General features: G+C 43.1%; 1 protein-coding gene across 5 annotated transcripts; it reads right to left on the reverse strand.

The window, feature by feature from the left end:
- Positions 1–160: 160 nt before the first annotated feature.
- Positions 161–26,079, reverse strand: SEC16A (SEC16 homolog A, endoplasmic reticulum export factor). 5 transcript variants are annotated; one of them, XM_085076825.1, is made up of 32 exons: positions 25,928–26,079; positions 19,428–21,979; positions 18,183–18,692; positions 17,532–17,677; positions 15,175–15,260; positions 14,156–14,285; positions 13,524–13,722; positions 12,268–12,445; positions 11,679–11,821; positions 11,185–11,246; positions 10,816–10,954; positions 10,313–10,555; positions 9,970–10,067; positions 9,340–9,421; positions 9,060–9,177; positions 8,722–8,833; positions 8,368–8,473; positions 8,005–8,145; positions 7,796–7,909; positions 7,006–7,207; positions 6,572–6,820; positions 6,182–6,270; positions 5,624–5,782; positions 5,282–5,359; positions 5,008–5,064; positions 4,724–4,835; positions 4,293–4,430; positions 4,113–4,213; positions 3,667–3,741; positions 3,001–3,060; positions 2,050–2,124; positions 161–1,841 (listed from the first exon to the last, which is right to left on the reverse strand). In XM_085076825.1, the coding sequence occupies exons 2-32, from the start codon at positions 21,906–21,908 to the stop codon at positions 1,773–1,775; spliced, it is 6,552 nt and encodes a 2,183-aa protein (XP_084932951.1). In that variant the 5' UTR covers positions 21,909–21,979; positions 25,928–26,079; the 3' UTR covers positions 161–1,772. The 5 variants fall into 5 exon arrangements, with proteins under 5 accessions (XP_084932951.1, XP_084932950.1, XP_084932947.1 ...); XM_085076824.1 differs by having other exon boundaries at positions 12,268–12,385; positions 18,183–21,979; XM_085076821.1 differs by having other exon boundaries at positions 18,183–21,979.

Raw genomic sequence — 26,079 nt, forward strand, 5'->3', positions numbered from 1 at the left:
CTTTCTCCCCAATATCCCATCTAAACCTGCTCTGATGCACAAGCTGTTCCAAACACCGAACACTCCAGGCTGCCTCTCCTCGCACAGATCATTCCTGGACAAACAGCAGAGCTTCCTCCACCCAGCTCACTAAAGCAATAACCACAAGAAGAAAGTAAAATGTGAAAGTGCTCCAGAGCGCAAAATATTTTATTTAAGAATTTACAGTGTCAAATCTCACACTTAGGAAAGACAGCCGCTCCCAGCTCAGAGGGAGCCTCCTTGAATGAAGTTGTTTGGCAGTCTCTACTGAAAGGAGAAAATAATCAGCAGCCTGGCTGGACTAGAGGAAAGCCAAGTGTCTGATTAGGTTTCAATTATAGAAAAGTAAACCACACTGACTGCTGCTGCCCATGTCTGGAATTGAGTATGGACCAGCAAACAAAGGTTTCTAATCCCCCCAAATAGTGTTTTACTTGGGCTGCATACAAACCTTTTGGGACAGACATAAGGCTATCATGATCTTAGAAAAGTGGTGTCCAGGAAAAGAAAAAAACCCAAAACAACTGGGGACAAATACTGGCAATTTCACATTTGTATTACTTCTACTCCTGGGCAGAAATTCAAGTAAAATCAAATAGTTTGGTGGCAAATTCTAAATAAAATATGGCCTAATGATTTAATAAATATTTAAAGTTTATTTCTCTCTTTGCAGATAATTCAGATTCTTCAGTGAATATAAACGCTGCATATCATGGTTTTCAAGATTTCCTATATTAAACCTAAAGATTTTAAAGTCCATCTGTAGAGGCCTAATCCATCTACTTTTAGTAACGTTTGAAATTTAGCTGTTAGCTATTTAAGACCTTGGTTATTTTAATAATGGAGATTCAAGAACGGATTATTACACTGATTCTGGCACTCCAAAAAGGAAAAAAAAAAATAAACAACTTTCAAGCTGTTACCCCCCAGCTGCAGAGTGCCAGCAGCTTTTTTTGAGAGAAAGCAAAGTAACCGTATTGCACTTAAACGAACACTCACTCGTCAAGAGAACAGCGTTGGCTATGATACAGAGCTCCTTCCCACTATACACTTGGCTTTACAGGTAGTCTAAACCACAAACTACATACAGAATAGGAAAGAATCCAAATCGAATCAGGATTAGATTACAGTCACAGTTTTCATTCAATATAGGTCGATTTATTTGGATGAGCTGTGGCTCCCTCCCCCCTCCCGAAAACCAAACCAGCACGAGGCATCTCCTCTCCCAGGGGAACATCTCTGGTTCCACGTGCTGGCAAAGCACAGCCTGGCTGAAAGCATCATAATTGTGCATGGTCCTCTTAAGGCCACAGTGTTACATTACAATGTGGACATTTATTTTTTTTTAACCCCTGCTGGGAGGGGAGCATCCTTCAGAAATTAAGGAATCCCTGAAACTATGTCTCGGAAGGTCACGCTAAGTAAGGTTTAAAATAAACTTAAGGAATAAATTGCCTATGCAATTTACAAACAGGTTTTGTAACAGACAGCAACTATTTCCTCTCTTGTGTCTATTCTTTATCACAGCAAAGCTATTTCTAGCCAGGTTTTGAAAAGGAAAAGTTACATATATTTCATGTTTGGTAATGGTTTGCGTAGATGAGGTGCAAGCAGGGAGACCCATGAAGAAAATCACCCATCATTGGATTTCTGTCATGTCAACTGCAGCTGAAACCATGTGCCATAAGGCTGAATAGTTCTTTGCATACTCAGAACATGAGTGAGGATTCCAAATACAAAGCTGTTGTATTCTACTTCAATGTTGGATACTTCCTCTGTCCAATTCTTCCCAGTCGTGAACTTCCAGTGGCTGCAGGAGACTGAAACAAGAACAGGAATAAACAAAATGATTTAAAGCCCATCCCATTCCACCTCCTGCCATGGCAGGGACACCTTCCACTATCCCAGGTTGCTCCAAACCCCATCCAGCCTGGCCTTGGACACTGCCAGGGATGGGGCAGCCACAGCTGCTCTGGGCAATATTGGATAATAAGGATAAAGAAAATGAAAGGTGAGGCCTTTACTCACTTGTGCAAATTGAGAAGGGTTGTAGAACGGTACTGCTCCTGCTGAAGGTGCCCCCGAGGGTGGAACAGCGGCAGGCTGGGAAGAGAAAACACTGAAATTAGAGAAGAGCAGAGCCCCAGTGCCTCTCAAACATGGTTTGCTAAGTTATACAGAGCAAATATCCACAGGAATAATGCCAACAACATGGAGAGCGCAGCCTATTGGAACAACTGCAGAGTGCTGGTACAGTTTGCATCCAGATCTAGAACAGTGCTGGCTTAATGTAGGAATTGGCCAAACAATGTCACATGCATCAACTGCAAATAGCTCTGCAGATCCAAAGCATGCAAAACCAACACAAGACACCAGTGCAACTTCACTCAATTAGTACCTTCTGCCTTTGTTAGTACACCTCAGGACTTGCCCCAAAATTAACATTCTATGTCAGGTTTTGATTTACTAAGAAATATCAGAAAGGTTTGTATCACCCCTTTATGGTGACCCCACAGCTCTGGAAGTTCAAACTGAGATGAAGCATTCCTTTAATTCCTTCAGGGACTTTTGCAGATGGTTTATTATCAATTTGAGACTGGCAGCAGCAGAATGACCAAGTTTTGCTTGTATTGAGTCTTTTTAGGAGGTTTGTTGGATTTGGTATGAGGATTTCTTTTTTTAATCAACTGATTTCTTTAGTATCCCAGAAAAAAAGATGATGAAATTATATGAATCTCTTAGGAACATAAATAAAAAGCATGCCTGGATTACATGCACTCTCATGAATACACAAAACTGAAGACCCTGTTTGAGTGTAAAAAGGAACACTACATCATGATCTACTTTTGATGATATTTCTGTGAAATGAGGGGGGAAAATGACTAGAAGTAGCATTAGTATTTGAGCAAATGCAAAATAAAGAGGGGTGGGGGAAAAGTAAATAAGTTAACATAAATGAGAATGGCCAGCCACATGTACCTGATTAAAATGCTGGCTTACTTCACGTGATAATGAACTCATTGAACTAGAGCGCGAAAGCTACAAAACAGCAAGAACACACAAATACAAAAAAACACAAATAAAAAAAGTCGTCATGCATGTCACTGCCCCAAGCTTTCAGTTGTTTTATTTCACTGTCAAAGTCTCACTGCCAAAGGTTAAACCAACTTCGAGTTAAAAAAAAAAAACCAGAAACAAACGTAAAGCCAGAAGTTAGTTTAAATCAAAAGGACTTCTTAAAGCACAAAATTATGTAGGTATAGAAAACATTTAGTAGGAACAAAGGTAATGTTACTCTGCCTGGCACACAGCAATTTATTCTCCTTGTGTCTTGCACTCAATATTAGTGAAATTATATGCATGCATGGAGGCAAGAAGAGACCCTCAAACTGCTACTGACATTTTACTCTGAAAAAGGCTTTTAAATCTACTTCTATAGGAAAAAGAGATCACAGAATGTAGGAGATGGAGGGTGAATGTCTCATATGGGCTTAGAGGTCTTTTCTGTACAATTTTGGAGGCAGTCATATCCCTTCTTGGCTACTCATCAGCAATTGAATCAGTTACTTGGTTTAGATGGCCCATTGTATGACCACTACAATTAACTGTAAAAGTCATTAATTAATATTTTGCATCAAGCCTTACCTCGCCTGATTGGGAGCCATCAGGGTTAGGACCAGGAAGTCCAGATCCAGGAGGAAGGGCTGCAGAGTTTAAATACTAAAGAAAAACAAAGCACTTTTGTTAATCATCATTACTATGAGGCTATTTCACATTTCTCTTAGAGATCCCAACAATGTTAAAACACATCAAGCAAATGTAACATGCAGGGTAAGACTCTTCCCATGTTCTTGGTCCCTTCCTGGCACATGCTGCACCCATGGAACCTGCAGCCCTGCCAAATTAAGAAATGAAACTTCCCACTTCCATTTTCACTAGCATTTCCCTTCTCCTGTTCAAGTAAAATGTTAAACTACAATCCCTACAACATTATGTTTTATGTACTGTGGCTGTGAAACTACAGCTCAGAATCATGAGGGTTTTGAATCAGAAGTTCGAGTTCTATCTACAAGATTTCCCTTCTAACCCACCTCTGGTTCCACAGCTGCAGCAGGGTCTGGGTTGGTTTGGTTTGCAGCTGGTGTGTGCTCTGCTGCTCCACTCCCTTCCAGGGGCTGGGATTCCCCTGGAACTAGAGAGGAAATAGGATTTAGCCAAATACACCATAACCTTCAATAGCCACACAACCTCCCCATATCACATCCACACACCTGAGTTTGGAACAAACATGTTGGCAGGAATGGGCATTGGTGCCAAGGGGGCAAACAGGTCTGATGGGGCAGGAAGAGCACCGCTTGCCTTGGCTCCTCCTGGATTCAGGACATCCACATAACGGGCTCTGCTTCCAGCTGCAACACAAACAAAATGCAGAAAAACAGAAATAAGTCCTGGGTTAGTCATGCCTGTGTTTACTTCAAACAGTTTGCTGGTTAAAAGCATCTTTCAGGATCAGAAATTAACCCTCCAGGGATCCAAACAGTAATACCCAAGTCATGATACTGTGACAGCACTGCAGGAACTGGGCACAAGCAAAGCCACAGCTCCACTGAGTGGAGTTCCCAAACAACTCTGGAAAAGTCAAGAATTCTGCCTTCATATTTTATGCAGGAGAAAGTCTTCAAAAATCAGTGTTGGCTGTTACCTGCTCTCCTGGAGAACACGTTGACAGAGCCACCAGGTGGGCCTCCAGGTCCAGGGGGAGCAGCCTGAGCAGCTTTAGGAAACCCTGTTGGAGGTGGTGGTGGAGGTTTACTCTGCAGGGACAACAAAAAATTCCAATCCCATCATTGACTGATGTTGCACATTTTAATCCAAATTCAGTAAAAAGCAGCTCTTAAGAGGCAAAAACAGATTAAAGAAAATTGTGTGCCAAGTACAGATTTTTGTTTTCCACTCAGGAAAAATCATGAGGACTCAGATTTTTACCTCTTCTTCTGGTTCATCCAGATTAACCCAGCGTTGTTTCTGTTCATCCCAAACAATCTAAAAGAAAATCACAGTTAAAAATAAAGAGCTCAAAGCAAGCTACTAAGAAGTTTAATACAACTGTAACTATTTTTTTAAAGCCAGTCCTACAATAAGAATAATCAAAGTTTTACAATCATTCGTTTATTTATCAAAACAATGTTCACTGGCATCCAGGAGACCATTAGGAACAAATTCAAGTGTTTGAAGGTTTTTGTGATTTTTGGGGCCTTACTGATTTGTTCTTGTCATCTGGCAGGTGAGCCTCATTCTTTCCTTTTCCCATCAGCCAGCGAAACCAGGTTGCACCAGTCTAAAAAGAAATTAAATCTACTCAGTTAATTCTCTCCCTCTCAGTTAATTCTTGCCTCACTGTACAGCCAAGTTAAAAGAAACTTCCATGCAACAACACATTTTCTATTAGGAACTTCAATTCTGAGCCCAGAAGTACACCTAATAAATAGAAATAAACAGTTTACTCAGGATCTCAAGTCAGTACCACTGACTGATCAGGGATTGTTACCACATTTACTAACAAATCTCCTCCAGCTGTAGGTACCTTTCTTAGAAAGTTTACCTTTCTAGGTGCTGCCTCCTTCTTAGTTTCTTTTTTAGTCTCTTTCCCTGCAGGAGCAGAGGGAGGAGGAGAGGGCTGTTTTGCTGCAGAGTTGGATCTCTCTCGTCCCACAGAATGAGCAGAGGACTCGGAGGTGGTTCGGGATCTTCGCCCATAGCCCTGTGTGATAAACATACAGGAAAGTACCAAGTTGTCACTGCTGGATGAATCATATTTCATCTTGCTAAAAAAATTCACTCTCTGAAAAATCCATAAACAGAAGAGATCTAGAAGTTAATAAAGAATAAACCTAAAGATGGATCTTTGTCCTGGTGCCTGGTTAGATAGAAAGCCAGGACATACAAGCATAATAAACAACAGCTAAACATCTGACACAACATGAAGTTTTTATCAAGAATTTCCACACAATTAAAGACATTTAATCTGGTTATTTGGGGACTTCTAAAAACTAAGCTTCAAGACTCGCTGAAGTAAAAATACAGAGCTCCCAAATCCTGTGTTTGCATTGCACTGCAATGCAGCTGCCACTTGCTGAAGAGAGGTATGAAATAACAATACCATGTTAGCCATTCTGCCATAGAAATCATCCTCTCTCTGTTCAGGGAAGGAGTTTTGTGAAGGAGACTCTGGGGCAATTCTCTGCATTCCTTAAAAAAAAAAAAAATACATTATGTTAGCAGGGGGACACAACAGCAACAAAAACCATCAAACCCCAAAGCCCACAAATAGTTCTAAGGCAAAAGTTTTCACCAGTTATGAGTTTTGTGCTAGAGAAAAATCACGATGAATACTACAACTTTCTACAGATGATTCTATACCATTACATGGTGTTTTTAAATTTCATTACCCAAAACGTGACTTAATACTTTTTAAATATTGTTTGAATTATTCCTCAAAACACTTCATTCTGTCTATAAGGAAGAAAAGCTGTTTATTAAGATCCCAGACCTGTTTCCAGGTTTGTCTGCTCTTCTGGCCGTGGTTCAATATCTTGTGGTGGCCCTCCTGGGGGTAGTGTTGACCCTAAATATAGTGGGGATGGTTCAGTTCCATATGGGCTTGAAAATCCTTGAGGTGCAAAGCCAGGTCCTGGACCAAGAGGCTGAGGAGCCACTGGATAGAAGGGGACACTTTGGACAGATTCCTGGTCACCAGGAGGAATCATGGCAGCTGAGCCATCAAGGACAGCCTGAGGTACTGCAGCATGAAAAAAGCAAAATTCAGAGTCATAATTAAACAGGAATTCCAGTGTGAACTTTTGCCCTATGAATGACACAATGCAGAAGTGAAATCTCCCTGTTCCAAACAGCCTCTTAAGTGGTTTCTTGTATCAGAAACCCAAAACCTTTGTTCCTCTGTCATAAAGGATATGAAACACCAACCTGAAGGCATCAGCTGCACGCTCTGCATCTGTTGAGCCATATTGGGTAACAAGGACGCCAACAAGGCATTTTCAGCACCTGGACCCACCTCACGGCCTCCTCCCCCATCACACTGACTGGCACGGTCCAGTTCAGAGCTGGGAGTGCTACATTCATATGGAGGGGGAGTGGATCTGTCTGTGTTGTAGGCTATTGCACCCTCCTGCAGGAAAAGACAAGATATTGTTAAGCAAACGTTCAGTTCATAAGCAAGGAAATACAGAGCAAAGGTATTCTTAGGCGTGAAAAGAGTTTTTTAGTGTTTAGTCAAAAAATGAGTTGTTAGCCATTTATAAGCCAAGTGTAACCAAATAACTTAAAGGGTTTATTTGTTTTTAAATTGAAACACAGTTAATTTGGCCAGGGTTCAAATTTCTAACACATCTCTTCAAATAAATGGTAATTATTTCCACTCTATCACAATCTAGCAACACTAATCCACACACAAAGTATTTTTATGGCAAGTAGATCCCCTGATTACTGCAACTTAATGAGTCTTGCAATTCTCCTTGCATTATGGTATTAAGAAAAACCTGTTCCAAATACCTTTAACTATTCTCTATTGAATCTCAGGGCACTAAAGTGTGGCAAATTCACTTGGTTTACATCATAACATTTGCAATAATGACATGAATATATACAGTCACTTCCTGTGTTTCTGTGATTGATTAGCAGTGTAAGTAATTTAAAAAACTGGATTTACATTAATATTTTAAAGGGAATAATTCATATATAAAAGCACACACTGTACCTTGATCTGTCCATCCACATGTCGAAGTGTTACTAACCAGGAAGGTTCAATAAAAGATTCCTGCTCTGGTTTTTCTTTTATCTGAGGGTCAAACAGGCGCAGCTGGGATGACATCTGAGGAAACAAACCATTGCAAAGTGTGAGTTCCTCAGCCACAGCCTCCCACCTGCAATATCCACCCACAAATTCCTAATTCCTCCTCACGTTACCTGGATTAGCTGGCCTATCAGCACAGGGGAATAGTAATGTGGATCTTTCAGGACAGTTCTGGAAATCACTTCACAGTAGTGGAAAGCCTGGGCAGCAAGGCCCATCTCAGCCAGCCGACAGGCATAGATGAACTTGAAAACCTGGGGGAGGCAAGCAGGACAAGCAAACTAAGTGATCTCAACACTCTGAGGGGTAAGAAATAAAGGCAGCCTGACATTTCAGCTGAGAGATCAGATATCCCATTAGCACACCTAAAGTTTAAGGAAAAAGCATATTTGCCACGCTGACTGCAGCACATAAGAGATCAAAAGCATGAAATCTGCCAAAAGAGAAACCAAACCAGAACTGGAACAATTCTTCACCTGGAAATTGGGCAAGCAGCCAGGCTGACTTCCTAGTGACTGTGCATATTCATAGGCTTCTGTTCTTTGAATGGCTTCATTGGTGGCAAACTTTAGAAATGGCAAGCTGTTTCAAACAGGAGAGGAAAAATACTATTTAAGTTACATATGCTGACAATAAACACAGATGTGTCAATAAAGTCAGACACACAGTTCTGTCAGATACAAAATATCAACAGCTTCCACACAACAGGACATCAAATAGTTATTTCAAAACTAGCTGTGGCTAGTGAGGACAAGAGGAGCAGTGCAATTTAGTCACTCAAGGTTGCATTTTTGCATCAAAAAAGTTGTTTAAAAAAAAGAAACCCAAACCTGTGATTTGATCCAATTAGAACAAGCTTTGTTGTCTTCCTTGTGTAAACTCCAAATCCAACTTGGGCCATAAGGTAACAAAAATGAGCAGCATCCAGCAGGCCTTTGGAAGCTGTAGAGAAATAAATGACAGAGCTCAGGATATTTCAGTGGCACATTGTAACTTTTGTCCTGTATTGTTTGGCTTTGCATTCAAATGCCTTCACAATAGAGACAGGCCCATAAAAAACTGCTCCGCTTTATATATTTTATACAGAAATGGCTTGTTTTCAAAAAATAAGCTGAGCAATCTAAGTTTTTCCCTTCAGTCATCCCCCTGTTTATTCCCCAAGAGTTACCAAGAGTGTCTCCCATGGTAGCAATGGTCCTGGATTCCAAGTCCACATTATTGGTCAAGTTGGATAACACCATTGCTAGATGAGGCCTCCAGTCTCCCCATTTCTCATCTCCACAGCACTAAAATTAGAAGAATTACTAGGTCAAATCAGTGACTGGAGCTCTACATGGCTGTTTCAACCTAAAAAGGACCCAAACAACTTATCTGACATTCTAGGAAAGCACATGGAAAGATTTCTGTTGGGAACTACACCACTCCCTGCAGCTCCCAGTGAATCTTACCGTGGAGGCAGCTGGCATCCTTCCAGACATGAGCTGGTAAACAGTCTGCAGAGGGTCATTAATTGGGAGGCTGTTGGCAAATCTAAAGAGACATTGCAGAGAAAAACAAAACACAAACACGGGGTAAGCAGTTAAAATGTACTTCAGCTCTCAGCGGCAGTTAACCTAACCTAGTTCAAGAGAAGGAAGTGCTGTGTGAAAATACTACACTGAAGAGGAAATTTCCCAGCGGATATTATTTGAAAGCAAAACATTACTGGGTCTGTCACCAACATCTGTCAGTCCAAGCTAGGAAAAACCTCTGGATTCTCCCCAAGCCAGATGATTTTAACAAAACTGGTAATTGAGTTTTTGCACAGATTTTTCCAAGAAAGGCCACAGATGACGCTGTTGAAATGCCTTTTAAATGGGACAGGTGGCAGAGAATAACTTCTCAGGTTTAAGTTTATAGCCAGAAAACCCCAGAATAAAAAGTAATGATAAATAAATACACAGTAAAATTAAAGCATAATTCTTGCATGAATTACTATAGAAAACCCATGATTTTAATTAAGATTTCTGAGCACCAAGTCTCCATCTCATTAGCAGAACAGGCAGCCAAATTCTATTAATCAACAAACAACCCAGTACCTGGTCATCACTCTTGCATGTGTCCTGCTGTCCATTTTGCTGGCAAGGAGCAGAGCATGACCCCACAAACCATGCTTCATGGCAGACTCCAAAGCATCCTAATCAAGACAGAAATCAGTTTCCCAAGAATAGCTTCACATATTACTCACAAACACAGTTTTACAGTAGTACTTTGTGACCAAATCAAAGTAAATTTGTTTAGATAAAAGCTAACATGACTGTAATTTTGCTTTAGATTATAACTTATAGGGCAAAACATTTTCTGTATCAGTGTAGTTTAGTGCCATGAAATATTACATGCACTACAAAAGTTGTAAAAATAAGCAGCAGCACAAGCACTCACTTTCTTACGGCCATAAAGCAGCAACTCTCTGAATCTCTCAGTCTCCTTTTCAAAACTGTCAACTGTGGTTAGAAGATTATCAGTGAGAAATGAGAGCTGGGCTTCACCAGATTCCTCTTCCACTTGTTCCAAAGCCTCATTAGTGAAATCAATCAAGTTTGCCTCATTAGGGGACTTCCCAGGAAGCCACACTGTTTTATGATCTCGGAGCAGAAGTTCAGCCAGGTCTGTTCCCACCACAGTCTGCGTGTTTAGAGAGAAAGCAAAAATTAAAAAATCTGTTATTTCAACACTGCCTTCATTTGATTTGTCACTTCAACAGCAATATGTGAATATCAGCACCTCTGAGCACCTGAGGATGAGTGCCCAGTTTACCTGCTCATTCAATCTGTGAACTATTCCAAGATCAGTGACTATAACACATATTCCTGACCCTTACACAAAGTATTTATTTGTGTATAAAATACTCCAGGGTAGATAAAAACTCAAGCAGTGAGACATACCCCATTTTGCCTGCACAACAGTACAATAAAGTCCCAAAGCAGACTGGCAGATTCTTTGTCAATTAAATTGTCATTCTTAAAGCACTGTGTAGCTTTACTTTGTGCAAAATTAATAACATCCACTTTATGGGTCTCATCCCTGGGAAAAAAAAAAAAGAAAAAAGTTTATGAGACAAATGTAAACATTCAGGTCATTATTTGTGATTAGTCTGAGGAATAAATTTAAAGCTCATGCATTATTTAAACAGGCAAAATAGCCACAAATAATTAAGTCAGTTTAAATCCTGTAATTTACAGGCAATGAAATATTCAATGAAGAAATGAATTCTGAATGCATGAAAGTTATTTCTGAAAACTGTAAGAACATACTTAGCAAGAGGACCAGGAAATGCTCTCATCTCTTCTTGCTCTGGAGAATGTTGCAACATAGTCTAAAACACAAAGAAGTGTTTAAAAAATTGTTATAACTATAAATTTTGCTTTTTACCAGTAAAACCCTCAGACCTGAACACAACCCATAGTGTAATCAAGCCTCGTGCTCCTAAACAAAATAAAAAGGGTGACTTTGTGACAACCTGAACAAGGATGATAAATTATGAAATCTACTTTGCATGCAAGTTACTCTGTACATCATCCTGAACAAAATAAGGAGCTGGATGACCTGATCATGACTAAGTCATCTTGTAGAGGAAAAGAACTTTTAAATTTACTGTTTTACTTACGATTACAACCCAAACAGATAAAGACACATGCACTGACATGAAACAAGAGAAATCAGGAAGCAATAGATTCAAGTTCCCTACTCCCCTTCCAAAAGAAAGACCTTTATTCCATTACTTCCCATTTTTCCTTTCAAACTTTACCTCCATGCTGTGGATTTCAACCAGAGCTGGCTGGCCCTCGGAAGGCAGGTTTGGCAGTGCTTTTATTAAGAAGCCTCCAGGCCCAAACCTGGCACAGATATGAGGCACTGAAAATTTCTCAGGCGTTGAGGGCCTTAAAGGTGCTGAAATAGGGAGGAAAGATAAAATAAGAACAGGCAACCTGTCTTGCTACTAAGTAAACTTGCTGATGTATTTACCCAATTCAGTAATCCTGCAGTATTAGTGGAAAACAGTCTATCATTTAATTTGGCTGAGCTTTGTAAGAAACAATTAATCAGTTCCACTATAGTCCCAAACATCTAAATAGCTCTGAAGTCCCATATCTGAAGATTTGCAGTAACTAGAACAAAACTAGACTATAGAACTTTAAATTCCACTTATTTTTTTAAAATGCAAGGGCTTTGATTGTTTGTCTCAAACACATTTCTGTGATCTCTCTACGAACATAACACATCTTCAAAGAGCTAATGACAGACATCAACATACTCTGGGGAAAAGCTCTTCCAGAGAACGTGGTTTGTATCTCCAGCACAATGCCTTCCCTCCTCCCTGCCCAGAGTGTCCATACCTTGCTCCACAGCTGACCAGCCTGTTTCAGCAGGGTAGCCATAGTCTGTAAAAGGCTGTTGTCCATCAAAGCCGGGATCATACCCTCCATAGGGATAATCTGCATGGAGTGACACTGCCTGCGCAGGAGTTTCATAGGCATTACCCGTTAGATCGTGACTGCTCCTATAGAGCTGGCTCTGAACAGATCAGATTAGTCAGGGTTAGCTGGGAGCTTGGGGTTACACAAAGCAAGCAGCACTGCAGACAGTGAGCATTCCCTCCTGACTGCTCCCTACTCTCAATGCTCCTAGTGAACCTTACTGCAACACTGCCTTGGAGAAAACCACCCTGCAAGACCTGCAGTCTCTGCTGCAGCAAGGGGCTACAGCAGATAATTAATTATCTTTGTCTTCTCCCCCAGTGTTTTTGCCACCATTTAATCTGTTCACATCCAAGCATGTTCAGTTCTCCCACAAAAGAACTTCTATGTGCTTGTGTGAAAAGTAAGATTATAGAGCAAGTTCTGTTATCAACAACTATGGGGCAGAATCAGTGTTCACCTCTGCTGTAACAGACAGAGAATCTCAACTGAATATACCAAACAAATGCCAAAAGACTTCAAGTGCCTAAAGAGTAGTGCCAAAATGATTTCCAGTGCTACTTCAAATATTACTGAATGAATTGGAATTCAGACTGGAAAAGCACCTAAACTTCCAAGGACCATGATGAACCAACACATGAACCAACTACAGGTAAAATGACCCATTACACTAGCAAAAACTGTACCTCAAAAATTAGCCAAATATTCTCTGAGGTTTTCAGGTATCTGTACTTGTGGTGTAAGTGGATGAGTAATCAGTTAGCTTTGCTTTTTGCTTTTAAAGTCAAAATAAGGTCATTCAAATATGGAGTTAGTCCTCTAACAGATCCCAAGTTCAGTAACACAGTCATGCTTGTGATGAGAAAAATGACATGACACAAAGCCAGGCACATTGTCCGCTACAGCCAAGCACAGGGAAAGTAAAGTTCTCACAAACAGCAAATGGATTAAGTAGAGGAAATTTTCCATTCCTGTGTGTGTGGCAACTTGCACAGCTGAGTGCTGATTTTGCCTAAAGTTCTCTTGACAACTGTGACAAACATTAAGCTCAAAACAGCTTTAACTCACGGAAGTTTTCAACGCACGCATTCCCCATGCTAACCCCTGATGAATTTTCTAGTATTTCACCCACCCCCCAAGAGAGGCAGTGCCAGGCTGGTGTGTGCAGAACTCACCTGCTGGGAGCGCGAGCTGAAGCTGCTCTGGTGGCTGTGGACGCTGCGGGAGCTGCGCAGGCTGTGCCCCGAGTGCTCGCTGTGCACGCTGCGCCGGTCAAACTCATCCCCGTAGGGATCGCGCTGCGGCTCCGAGTCGTCGTCAAAGCTGCCGGTGAAGCGGGGATCGTAGCGCCAGTTGTCCTCGTATCGGTCATTCCTGAGGGACACAGAGAGCAGCAATGAGCACAGCCACCCACGGCCCTCAGGGAGGTGACTGGCAGGAAAACTGGACCTCACTTCGGTGGTCCCTCTTAAATCACTGCCTACACTGAGGTTGTTGATGCAAACAAACTGATATTGCTTCAAGGAGTTCATCCAGAATATTCCAGATCAAGACCAACATCATACTCAGACTTTGCTCTAAAACCCCCATTTTAAATGGTTTGAAAACAAGTGCTGCTCCCTTCAATCCTTCTCTCATAGTGATGTGAGAGCTCATTTGGTTTTCCTCAATGATCAATGTTAAAGCTACAGAAAGGACAAGCAACACTGAAATATATGTAACACTGCATTTTAATAGTCTGTTACAGAGAATGTGGTGCTCCAGCTCTGGAAAGAGCACTGGGAGAACATGGATTGACTGGACAAACCTGCTGCCATATGGATATGCTTCTCTCTTCTGGTAAGGGTTGTGCTCAGCATCATACCAGTACCTCTGGTCGTAACTTCTTGGGTCTCTGTACCTGGGGTCATATGGGTATCGATCCCAGCGACTTGGATCTTTGGAAAAGGAAAATAAATGGTTCAGATATTGGTAGTCTTTGCTTTTTCTACTTTTTTCTCTTTAATTACAAGCTGGTTTGGTCCTGAAGCACAAAGCAAAACCAAAGTAATTTACTTGAAGCTACATAATTAAGTCCACTCATTTTATTTAAAAAAAAACCTTAAAAAGCCAATTTCACATCTTTGTGAGAAACATGGTTGTTGCAGTCAGTTACTCTTGAAGGGACAGTGTTTACCATCAAACAGATCTTTCCTAACATCTTTAGAACTCAATCCCAATATTTGTTTTGACATTCACAGAATCGTTGTGATCAGTCTGCAGAGTGCCACGCAAAACATCTCAGGATGTGGACAGATGTTGCTTAAAACCCTCCCAGGCACTACACAAGCAATTACCTCCAGACTCCCAATGCCAGCATGTCTCAGGGAGCACTTAGATAATGATGGACAAAACCAAAATCCAGTCATGAGTCATATTCTGTTTACACCCACCTAAAATTCACTTTACAAATTTGCCTTCAGGTCACACACCAAGGACACACACCAGTGAAAGGCAGCCTTGCAACACATGGAACAAAACTGCTCTGTACATGTACAATTGAGTGTTTGCACAAAGGAAAGGCAAACTGAAGTGAGGAAAAAACTTACTTTATTTTCTATTTACTACTTCTACTGACTAAAAAACAATAGGCAAGGTATTAAGAACTGAAGTGGGCAAAAAGATCAATTTTCAGCAAGTATAATTTTATTCTTGCTGGTTGTTGAAAGGACACCAGTAGTATTAATGTGGATTCTTGGATCCTAAAATTCTTCTTCCCCATAAATTATTGTTTAAATCTGCAATTTTCTACAGAAAAAATCCCCATAGTTCTTGTTGACACCTTACCTCCATAATCATAGGAGTTTGGGTAATAGCCTGAATAATAATCACTCCATCCACTTTTTCCATAATAATCTTCTGGATATCCTTGCCTGAAAGAAAGCACACAAGTATAAAAAGTTGTTATTCCTCCTCAATCTCTCCTAAAGTCGGCAGAAGATAGAAAAAACTCTCTGCCACAACTGATTAGGTAGAGTTTCATAGTTAAAATAATGCATTTTCAGGAAATCAAAGAATCATAAAACTAAGACTTTACAACCCAATATACCACTAAATTGTTAGGTGCCATCAAAAGGTGACAGCCCTTAGTACACAATAATTTAGTGGCTTTGTAAACTGCTTTGGTGATAAGTTTAATTACTTACAGACAATTAATCACAAAAACTACTGCTGTAATTAGCATCCTTTGAACTGTCTCAACAGAGAAGTTGATAATTTAACAATTCATTAAGAAATAATGGCTCCTCCAAATTTAACAGTGTTTCATTATACAGCTTACGATGAAGAAAATACTCATTTACAGAGCTGATTGTCCAAACTAGCACAAGCATGTGGCTAAAACCAACACAGCAAAGAGTCAGTGCACAGAAAAAGATTATTAGAATCCTTGTGATGGAAAAAGAAAGATGTGGCCACTACTTGAAAAACCATAGAACATTTTATGCTTATACTATGGTTCCTGGAAAAAGCCAGAGGAAAAATGCAGTGTCTACATGTATGTACATGCACATAAATGTATGTTTGTACCTACACAGGTGCATTACACTCACAAACACACATGTCCACACACAGAGCAGTTTTAATGCCAGTGTGGAGTGATGGGAACTTCCACCCTTCTCTACAACTGGTCCTACAACTGAAAGTTGCTAACTCCAAAGTGGCCCAGCAAGTCAAGGAGTGTGGGAAGTCTGCTAACACAGCACTCACTGCAGAGGAGGAGGTCTGATCTTATCACATCAGGTGTAGCCACCCAACCAGTCCCTCCAGAGAGATGTCACTGCCTTGCCCAAGCAGAGCTTCCAAAGCTGCATCACCACCAGCGGCACACTCAGGGCAGTTTCACACACACAGCTCTGCTGCCCTGCAGCACCACAGCACAGTCCAGGTCTGACTGCTCTGGCAGGCACACACCAACCCTGACAGAGCCACTTCTAACAGACTTTGATCTGCCCACTGCCACGTACAGAAACTTCAGCCTCTTCTAAAAATAGTACTTCAGAGGAGTACGCGCCAGGAAGTGCTACTACAGGTTATCAGCTCATTTCAAGAGCTCATAGCAAGCTCAAATTCACTTCAGAAAATGGGGGAAGTTATCACATGGAGCTACAGCCATTGTTTTGTGCTCCTCAAGACCAAAATACATCTATAATCATCTGAAGGTGATAAGCAAAATATTGTATTTGTAATTTGATCACTGATCTGTGAGGGAACTACCAACAACAGACAAATACTACAAAAGGTTTAATCATTTCCAGACAGATAACTGGGGTTTCTCTGTTAGAAAGCTGCAAATGCCTCAGCAGATACCAACAGTAACATTTTGTCATTAATTTGAAGTTCATACAAATCACTTACACAATAATCATCACAAAGCAGCAATCTCTGGAAGGTAATTTGCTGCTCCTTGCTTGAGAAATATTAAAGATTTAATCCTGCTTTTATTTAACTTTTTCAAGTAGCATTTGAACACATTATTCCCCTCTCTCAATTTTTTTATTTCATATAATCAGACAGACCACGGCTTTTAAGCTTCCCTAATTAAAACCTGCAGTGAAATGAAATGAGTGGGTGGGACATTCCCACACAGCACCTCTGCCACCCAGACCACAGCCTGGGAGCTTTGTGAGGAAACCTTATCCACAGATAAGGGAATTGTCAGACAAATGGACCTGACACAGCACCAGGATGTTGTCACCTGACTCACCACTCTCTTCTGAGCACCTGAACCACTGTGTATCCATGGTGCTTGCAAGGTAAATCCCAACCAATGTGCAAAAGTGCCATTCATTAACAGAATGAAGGGCCTCTGCTTAAGTGCAAGGCAGAAAATAAATGAGTATTGATTAATAACCCCATGGCCTGCACTGCTCTTTCACAGCAAACATCAGCACTGAGGCCACAGCAGTGACTTCCTGCCTGGCAGAAACACCAACAATCCCCAGAGAACTGCATGAAAGGAATAACAAGGCTCTTGCAAGAGAAAAGGCTGGGGAATTGTATCCTTTTCAGACGTGGCATTTGATACCATCCGGCCCTAGGGCAGCACACAAAGAGGTTTTGAATTCCTCCCCGTGGTTTATGCTGTAAAACTTCACCAGGCTTTGGGGTATTGCAGATCTTGACTCAGTTTAGGCAGTGCCTACCTAGAGGAAGGTCTGTCAGAGCAGTGGCTGGCCCTGGAGCTGGGCCGTTCAGGCTCGGCATAGCGATAGCTGCCAGGGTCCATGTAGGCAGTGCTGCTGCTGTCGTAGTGTCGGTAGCGGGGGTCATACTGCCCATAGCTGTCCTCCTGCAAAACACAGGCAAGGGAAAAGCCTTCACACCTCCAAAATTAACAGTTAAAAACAACAAAAATCACCATTCACGTCACAGTTGTGATACCGGAAGAGATGTGGATTAAAAAACTACAGTTTAGCTTTTGATACTTTTTGTGGCAAAAAATTATTAATATCCTAAACTTGAGGAAATAAACCCATTATGTCTGGACAAAAGGTACTTTTAACCACTCTGCTAAACCATCAATAATTCAGGCAGCAGATAGGAACCAAATGTGAGCACCTGGACAGCCAAGACAGTCAGAACTGCCAACTTTTTCCAAAGAACCAAACAATTGCTGTGAGCTGTGCCAACTGGAAATGATATCAGCAATTACTGTTTGGATTTTCCCTATGCTTAAATACTTAATGTCAACGTTCTGCTGAATGTTGATCATGACACAACTGTTTAAATTCCTAACTCAAAAATGAAAATTAATAATACATATTAAGGGGAAGAAAGGGAAAAAACCAACTTACCATGTAATATAGGTGAGCTGCAGTCCTGGGGTCTGCAGGAGGATAAGGTGGTGGATATGGAGCCTGGTAAGCATCATAGGGATGTCTGTAGTAGTAGTAAGGGTTCTGGGGTGGACCAAAGACATCCTGAGGGGTCTGAGGCAGGGGTGGACGCTGCAGGTCTTGCTGCCCATTGGGTGGGACTGACTGAGCAGTGGTGGCAGAAGGGGCAGTGGCTGCTGGAGCACCTGGAGGCTGTTCTGACACTGGCTGCTTCCCGGGACTCGTCTGGTCGTACCTTGGCTGGGCTGAACCTGCCTCCTGGGGACCCCCAGGCTGGGGACGGCTACCCAGCACCTGGTTCTCCCCCTGCTGCAGGGCTTTAGCCCCTGTGGAAGTCTGGGAGTCTGGAGGAACTGAGGACTGCCCAGATGTTGGCTGCATTTGAGCTGCTTGCATTTGTGGCTGGGGTGGCAGCGCTCCCTGGGCAGCTCTGTCTGATACAGCCTGGTGCTGCACATCTTTTGTCACCTGTTGATAGAAATGTTGCTTGTCAGGCACCTGACCAGCACCACCAGCTGCCTGTTGGACTGGACCACCAGAGGGTGACTGATTGTGCACCTGGACAGAATTACTTGTGCTGCTTTTCTCCAACGTCCGTGACACTGTGAAGTCGAGCGCTCCAGCAGCTTCTTTGCTACTTGATTGATTTGCAGAATTATTAGCCTGTGCTATGGAATTAACAGGGGGGACTTGTCCACTTGCACTTCCACTGGGAAGATTTGTCCCAGGAGAAACAGATGAGTTAGACCCGGGCTTGCTAGCAAATTCAGGAACAAGGCCTTCCATATTAACATTCTTTTGCCCTTCCGGAGCCAAATTAAGAGGAGTTTTCATAAGCAAGTTTGCAGGCTGATTAGAAGCAGCATCAGAGGAATTAACAGGACTTTGTAATAAATTATGTTTTAACAGATTAGTATTTGGAAGTGCATTAACTAAGAGAGATCCAACTTGCATCACAGGTAGCGGCATGTTTTCCCCACCAGCATGTGAAGTTTGGGGACCCATTGCAGGCTTGTCCCCAACTCCAGAGTCCTTCATTGGCTGATTGTTTTCATTGTGGCTTAGCTGATTAGATAGAGAAATGGAAAAATTAATTGGCTGAGCCAAGTTATAGCTTTGATTAGGCTGAGCAATCAGGATAGGCTGATTTTGCAAAGACTCTGTAGGTGGAGAAGACAATAAACTTGCATAACCAGAACTTGCCTGAGACTGAAGTGCCTCCTCTTCTCCCATTTTGGGAGGATTCTCAAGATTTTCAAAAGTTATATTTCCATCCTGGGAATGCTGCACAGCAATAGTCCCTGGTTTACATGGCTGCTGATTAGACAAACCTTCTTCTGGTGGCTGAATGACTTCCACAGTCTGTTTGGCAGGTACATACACTGCAGGAGCAGCAGGAGCTAGAAGGACATTTCCCCCAAAATTCGGTAACTCGTTGTGAGCCCATAAAGTTGTTGCTGGGCTATCACACTTCTTAACTGCTCCCTGGGCTCTGGTTGAGGACCGTCTCTCAGATACTGATTGTATATTTTCCACAACAGGTCCAGAGTGCAGAGTATTTCCAGCTTCCCCAGCGCCTGCAAGAGGCACTGGGTGTACCTGAGGCATGTAAATTGTTTCCAGATTATCTGGTGGCTGTTCAAGATTGCCAGGGGATGCAGCAGGCACAGCTGTGTTCTTCTTGATATTCTTTTGGTTTGAGTGGTTCTCTCTTAATTCAACCACCATCTTTGCTTGGTCAATCTCTGCAGGTTTTATACCAACTCCGTGGGACCTCACAGGTTCAAAAGAGCTATTTGCACTTGTCTGAAACACTCCTGTAGGCTTAGGAGGACTTGGAGTGGGAGGCTGGGACAGATTGCCATGGTAGTTCTTGCTCAGGTTTAGCTCACCTGAATCACCTCCCAGAGGAGAGGAGTCAATCTGTTTGAAGAAGCTGGCAGAGGATTCCTCATCAGGCTTCCCACTTTCCTGCTGGATAAATGTACCGACTTGCTCTGGGGGTCGTGCTGAGCTGGAAGTGCTCCTGTGGCTAATGCTGCTGTAGTTGGAAGAGACACTGTCTGGTCGGACAGGATGAGGTAAGGAATCAGGTGCCTCCAAGTTTGGTCCTCCTTCAGCATGGCTCACAACAGCATTCTTTGGAAGCACCTGACCTGGGAAGGATCCATACCTGTACGGATCAGGACCAGCAGCAGGGGATGAAGCATTGATGTTCTGTGGTTCACTTGGCAGCACTTCCTGATTCTGAATGCACTCCAGGTTTTCCACATTTTCGTACTGGGACCCAGCAGCTGTGTCACCTATCTGCGCCTTGTCATCACCAGCAAACAGAGAGTGCTTAGCAGCCTGTGCCTCCTGATGACTGACAATTTTAGGGAAGTACTGGACATCCATCCCTTTCTGTACCATCTCACCAGCTGAACCTGTACCGAGCTGTGCCTGACAGAGAACATTGGTTGCCACCTGCTGAGGATGCACAGGCTGGTGATACAGGGAGGCCGAATTTGGCTGACAGGCATCAAACTCTGTTTTCTCCATTACGTAATTTTTTTCAGATGAAAGTATTTCTTCATTTTCTGCCTCATCCCCTTTGAAAAACATGGAGAGAGTTCCTGGATCTCGATCTGTGGGAATAGATCTATTTGATGTTTCAGACATAGCTGGAGACTGGTTTTTGGGGTTGTTTTCCTGAGCTGTGGGAAGGACAAAACCAGAGTCTTGCAAAGGTGGCTGTGGGTAAAACTGTTCCTGGTAAGGTTGGTTTAACCAAGGGTTTGCCATTTCTGTGTTCTGCCTAAACACATTTCCAGGCTGGATGCTGTTCATGTGATGACTGCTGTTTGCAGGGCCATTTTTCCCATTCTTCTCACAACCAGCCGATAAAGGCGCTTGCACGATGTTCTGTGGAACACCTTGGTGTCCAGGACCCTGCGGGACATTTGTGTGTGGAGGAGGGTGAGAAGTGCTGACAGAAGGCTGAGAAATGTTATGAACATCAGTCTGAGGAGACGGCTCAGGATAGGGCACAAAATTCCTAACTGGAGACTGCAGATTCCCTGGGCCAGGCCTCCACTGGGACCCAGGCTGCTGGGGAGGTGGTGGGAAGAGTGCTGCTGCGTTGGGTCCTGAAGGTGCATCATTTGCATCTCTGCCAACATCCTGCCTAGCTCCAGGTTTGTTTGCTGCAGACACCATGCCAGGATGCACACTGAAAGAATTTTCCACTGCTGCTCCTGGGTTGTAATGCAAGGGCACTGCAGGCCCACGGAGTCCGAGCTCGGCGTTGGGATGCCCTTCTGCAGCACTATTTATAACATACCCCGGGGACGGAGAAGGAACTGGAACATTAGAAAACGTACTGGTGCTTATCCCTGCTTGAGACACGGCAGCTGACAGAGACGTGTGTGGTCCGTGAGGATTGTCCCCAGCATGGGAGGGCGGTGGATGCATCAGGGCTGGCTGTGGGAACGCCAGTGCATTGCCCTTGGCTGGATTATCTAACGGGGAGCCCTGGGGGGTTTGCCTGCCGAAGGCAAACGGGTCTGTCACGGGCTGCACCGGGGCAGCTGCAGCGTTGGCTCGTTTGCTGAGCGGGCTGTTCCTCCAGTACATGTTCCGAGCCACGCCGGCGGGAGGAGGAGGAGCTGCTCCGGCTGGGACGGGCTGGGGTGGCTGCTGCATGGTGGCCTTGTGGCAGGGTCACACGGTGACAAACCGGCCGTGGATGCAGCAGAGAGATTTCTTCTTCTGCCCTGCTGAGACAACACAGGTGATAAGTCAGTTCTCTTTCTCACAATACATGCAGCAACTTCTGTTTTAGAAACAAAATCACTCAAAGAATTCAAAGTGGAAAATCTCCCTTTTCTCCACAACGTGTAAGAAACCGACTCAAAACGTATTTCTAAATCTGAGTCCAGCATTAATGAAGTGTAAGGCTGTGTGGCATCAATGCACATTATTTCACAATTCTATAAACAAATATATCCAAGTAAGAGTAACTAAATGCAGTTCAGACCTGTACTAGTGTTAAACCCTCCAATGGTATCCCACTGTTACATTTCCCAGATATATTCATCACAGACAGGACAGCAACCAGCCTGGAACAGAGCCTGCAGCACCATGCCCTGCTCAATTTAATTATGAAGAGCTGAGAAGTCATTATCTAATTCTGTTAGAGGTGATCTTCAGCCCCGGTGCACTGGTGCTCCATGTGAATAGAACTTTTCACAGGTAAGATGAGAAGCATCCCAAAAAGGAATTCATCAGATGTTATCATCCTCAATAGTCAACTCTTGGTTTAACCAAGCAAACACTGTGTGGCACGGTATTGTTATTTATTTTGAGAAAGGCAATTGGATTTTCATCACAAATATTGTCTCTTCTAGATGAACGTTGCACAGTAAAACTGCCATTTAAGGAGAGAAAAACAACCAACTCCCTGACTTATCAATGAATATTCTCACTTTAACACCAGTGGGACTTTGGCACAGTATCAGGGTTACAGCTGCATTTCAGGGTGGAAAGGACACGCTCGGAAGTAATCCAACTCCAACTCCAAACAATACCAGCCGGGAATCTGTACACAGGAAGTTCAGTCAATTCATCAGGGTGTCTTTTTCAATTTTATCACCTGTTAACAATCTGGGGAGGCTGACAAAACAAGAGGAATTCATCCATACTTGTCCAGTGGAGCTCAGTGACGCCTTAGCAACATATGATAATCTTGTTTTCTCACGGTACACAACAAATATTGTTTACAATATGCAGAGTGAAGTACCCACAGCAATTGCTCCATACCAGATGCACTTCTGTTTATAAAAGAAAAAAGCTGTGCACTTCTTTTTTGGAGTTCTTTTAAGATTCAGCATCTTGTCAGTTAGAGTAATAAAACGGGAAGCCAGAAAAGTCAGATGTTTGTAATCAGGACAAAATCTTAATAGCTATAGAGAAGTTCCAATGCAAAACACTTCTGGTTTCTAGTTATCAAAAATACATATTGAATGAACACTACATAACTACATGTTTTTCATAAAGATTTATAATTTAAAAATTCCAATAAAAAGCACACTGACAGTACCACAGCACACAGACTTTACTGGACATCAGTACCCAAAGAAAAATCTCTCCAACAGCCCTAAGTATAATCCAGGTCCCTCTTTCAGAGTCAACAGAAACTCTCAATTTCTCCCCTCTATCCATATATTTCTTAGCCATATCTTCAATTAAGCTTCATAACGTGTATTTTATTAAAATGGAAGGACAACACAAACCAGACTTCAAGAGAAGCATTAAAGCTCCATCAGTTTCATCCATCACCTGCACGTGCTTTCACCATTCTTTTTAAAACACAGCTGCTGACTTCCATCAAGGAATGCCCACAAAAAGATTTCAGGACTTTGCAATCTTTTCTCTTATTACAATGCTGAGGTGAAGGTTTTCCAGCTGGCCATGTTTACCAACCTTGCTGCCAACCACGTTTCCAGGAAACCCTGCCTGAACACCCATCCCAATTTCCACATGCCAAAGGAACCTCTGGCTGCTCTGAGCATCCCCATCTCTTTTTCATTGTGTTCTCTGCTGTATTAACCAGATTTTAAAAACTCCTCTCCCCTCCAAATAAACTCGTGGGTTTATGCAACAGAGTTTGGGTTGGGGAGAAAAAAAAGCTAATTAAACCATCTGCCAAGGCAGTTACGTCCTAGGAAGCACAAACTTCACCGAACAAAATACTGGTGTCTACTAAATGGTTCTGCTTTTCATAGAAAAGTTGTTTCTGAAACACAGCTGAGCACAAAAGCCAACTTAAATACCCACTTCCAAATTTCTAATGTGGACTTTACTCCTTGTAGTGTCTCATTAAAAGTGCCATATTTTTGTAACAGCTGGTACCAGTAATTAGCTAATTAAAATAAGTGTAAAGTCCTACTTTAAGGCAGAACTTGCCATTCCTCTACCAGGATCTTTGATGGTGCATGACAGAGGTTCAACACAAGGGATCAGCTTCCTCAGAAGCAAAGTTAATATTAACAGACTGCACACGGTAGTAAAAACAAGCAAGATCTGAGGAATTGAGTCCAAATGAAATGAACGTGCACATGTCAGGTAACTTAAACAAAAGATAACTCAGTGCTACTGACCCTCCTTTGTGCCTCATCCAGGAGCAACAGAAATGCTGATTTTAAGGAATTTGGAAATAAATATGCAAGTTAAGAGCAATCCATCTCTGCTTTATCTAGTTTGGAAATTCTCAGCTTTCAGCTGGTTTATTAATTGATAAAGCAGAGCAGCCTGCTAAACATTAGTCATCAGGAGTAACAATTGCAGAAGGTGTTTCCAGGGGTACCAAAAAAACATAACCAAAGAGGGGAAAAAAAAAGATTAAAACTCTCTAGACAAGGCAATAAAATTAATTTCACCTGACGAGCTCTATAGCTTCATATATAAAGAAATAATGTCTTTGATGGAAATTAATTATTAAATTAATCCTATCTAAATAAATTACTCTTAAACAGAATAAGTAAGACCACAAATCAGGTTACAGAAGACTAATCTGAACTCTCATTCTCACACATGCATGAACCAAACAATAAATAATATTTTGATATATACAGATTCCTAATAAGAACAAAGTGACAAAAAAAAAACTCCACTGCAATCTCAAATACAGGAACAGCTGAAAAAATGAGATTTGCAGCTTTAAAATCCGACACTACTTTTTTAGTTTTATCTCATGTAGACAGACAGCTGCATATCTGCACACATGTGGGTGACAGATTCAACACACTGTACATTTTCATGCTCCTGACAGATTCCTACCGGGCTATTCCTATTCCTAAACAGCAATCATTTACAAATGTTATTCAGTGAAAATGTAACAGCAGGGCAAGGAGGAATAGCTTTAAACTATTTTAATGGCAGGTTTAATGAGATATAAGGAAGAAATCCTTCCCTGTGATGGTGGGGAATCCTGGCACAGGGTGCCCAGAGAAGCTGTGGCTGTCCCTGGATCCCTGGAAATGTCCAAGGCCAGGCTGGACAGGGCTTGGAGCAGAATGGGACAGTGGAAGGTGTCCCTGCCCATGACAAGGGGTGAGATTAGATCATCCTGAAGGTCCCTTCCAACCCAAACCATTCTGTGACTCCATGAAAACAGCTCTTTGGCAATGAAAAGCACGGAAGCAGCACAAAGCGTTCCCATTTATTCCGAAAGGAGCCTGACCACCAGCTCTTTACCTAGCGGCTGCTCTCCTGAGTCAGCACCAGTTGCACAGACCTGTGGCACCTGACAGCTCGGAATAACAACCCTGACCTGGACCAGCGCGGTGCTGTCACAGGAATACGTGACAGCCACCATCAGACGGTACTTTCTCCTCCCGCACCGCACGGACTCGCCTCCGGAGCCCCGCAGGGTGTTCCCGTCCCACCGCCCCATGGAAACCCCCCGAGCGACCCAAACCCTGCGGGAAAACCCCCGGACTGCCGCAGCGCCCTCGCCCCTCCTTGCGGCACCACAGCCCGCCCCAACCGGGGCCGGGGCCGAGCCCGGGCTGCGGGACCCGCCGGCTCCCCGCGCTGCCACAGCCCCGGGCCCACCGTGAGGCACGGCGGGGTGAGCACCGGGGCCCGCACCTCAGGCCCGGCGCTCCTCACGCAGCCCGCCCGCGACCCACGGCCCTCCCTCCGGGCGCGCCCCGCGGTACCTGGCAGCCCCCAGGCCGGCCGAGGCCCCTCAGCAGCGGGCGCGGGCAGCGCCGCCGCTCCCGGCCCCGGGCCCAGCACCGGCCGCCGCCGCCATCTTGGCACATCCGGCTCGGGGTTCCGCCGCCGCCGCCGACGTGTCACGGCGCGGCGC

Source organism: Lichenostomus cassidix, chromosome 17 (genome assembly GCF_008360975.1).
Source record: "Lichenostomus cassidix isolate B80296 chromosome 17, HeHo_3.0, whole genome shotgun sequence".
Taxonomy (NCBI): Eukaryota; Metazoa; Chordata; class Aves; order Passeriformes; family Meliphagidae; genus Lichenostomus; species Lichenostomus cassidix.

What these genes read in the sequence shown, in the direction of transcription:
- SEC16A (XM_085076821.1), bottom strand. Translation starts at nt 21,908, where the DNA reads ATGCAGCAGCCACCCCAGCCCGTCCCAGCCGGAGCAGCTCCTCCTCCT. An exon ending in TTGAAATCCACAGCATGGAG is followed by an intron (nt 11,247 to 11,678) that starts GTAAAGTTTGAA and finishes TTTGTGTTTTAG; the next exon opens with ACTATGTTGCAACATTCTCC. An exon ending in CTAATTGGATCAAATCACAG is followed by an intron (nt 8,474 to 8,721) that starts GTTTGGGTTTCT and finishes TGTTTGAAACAG; the next exon opens with CTTGCCATTTCTAAAGTTTG.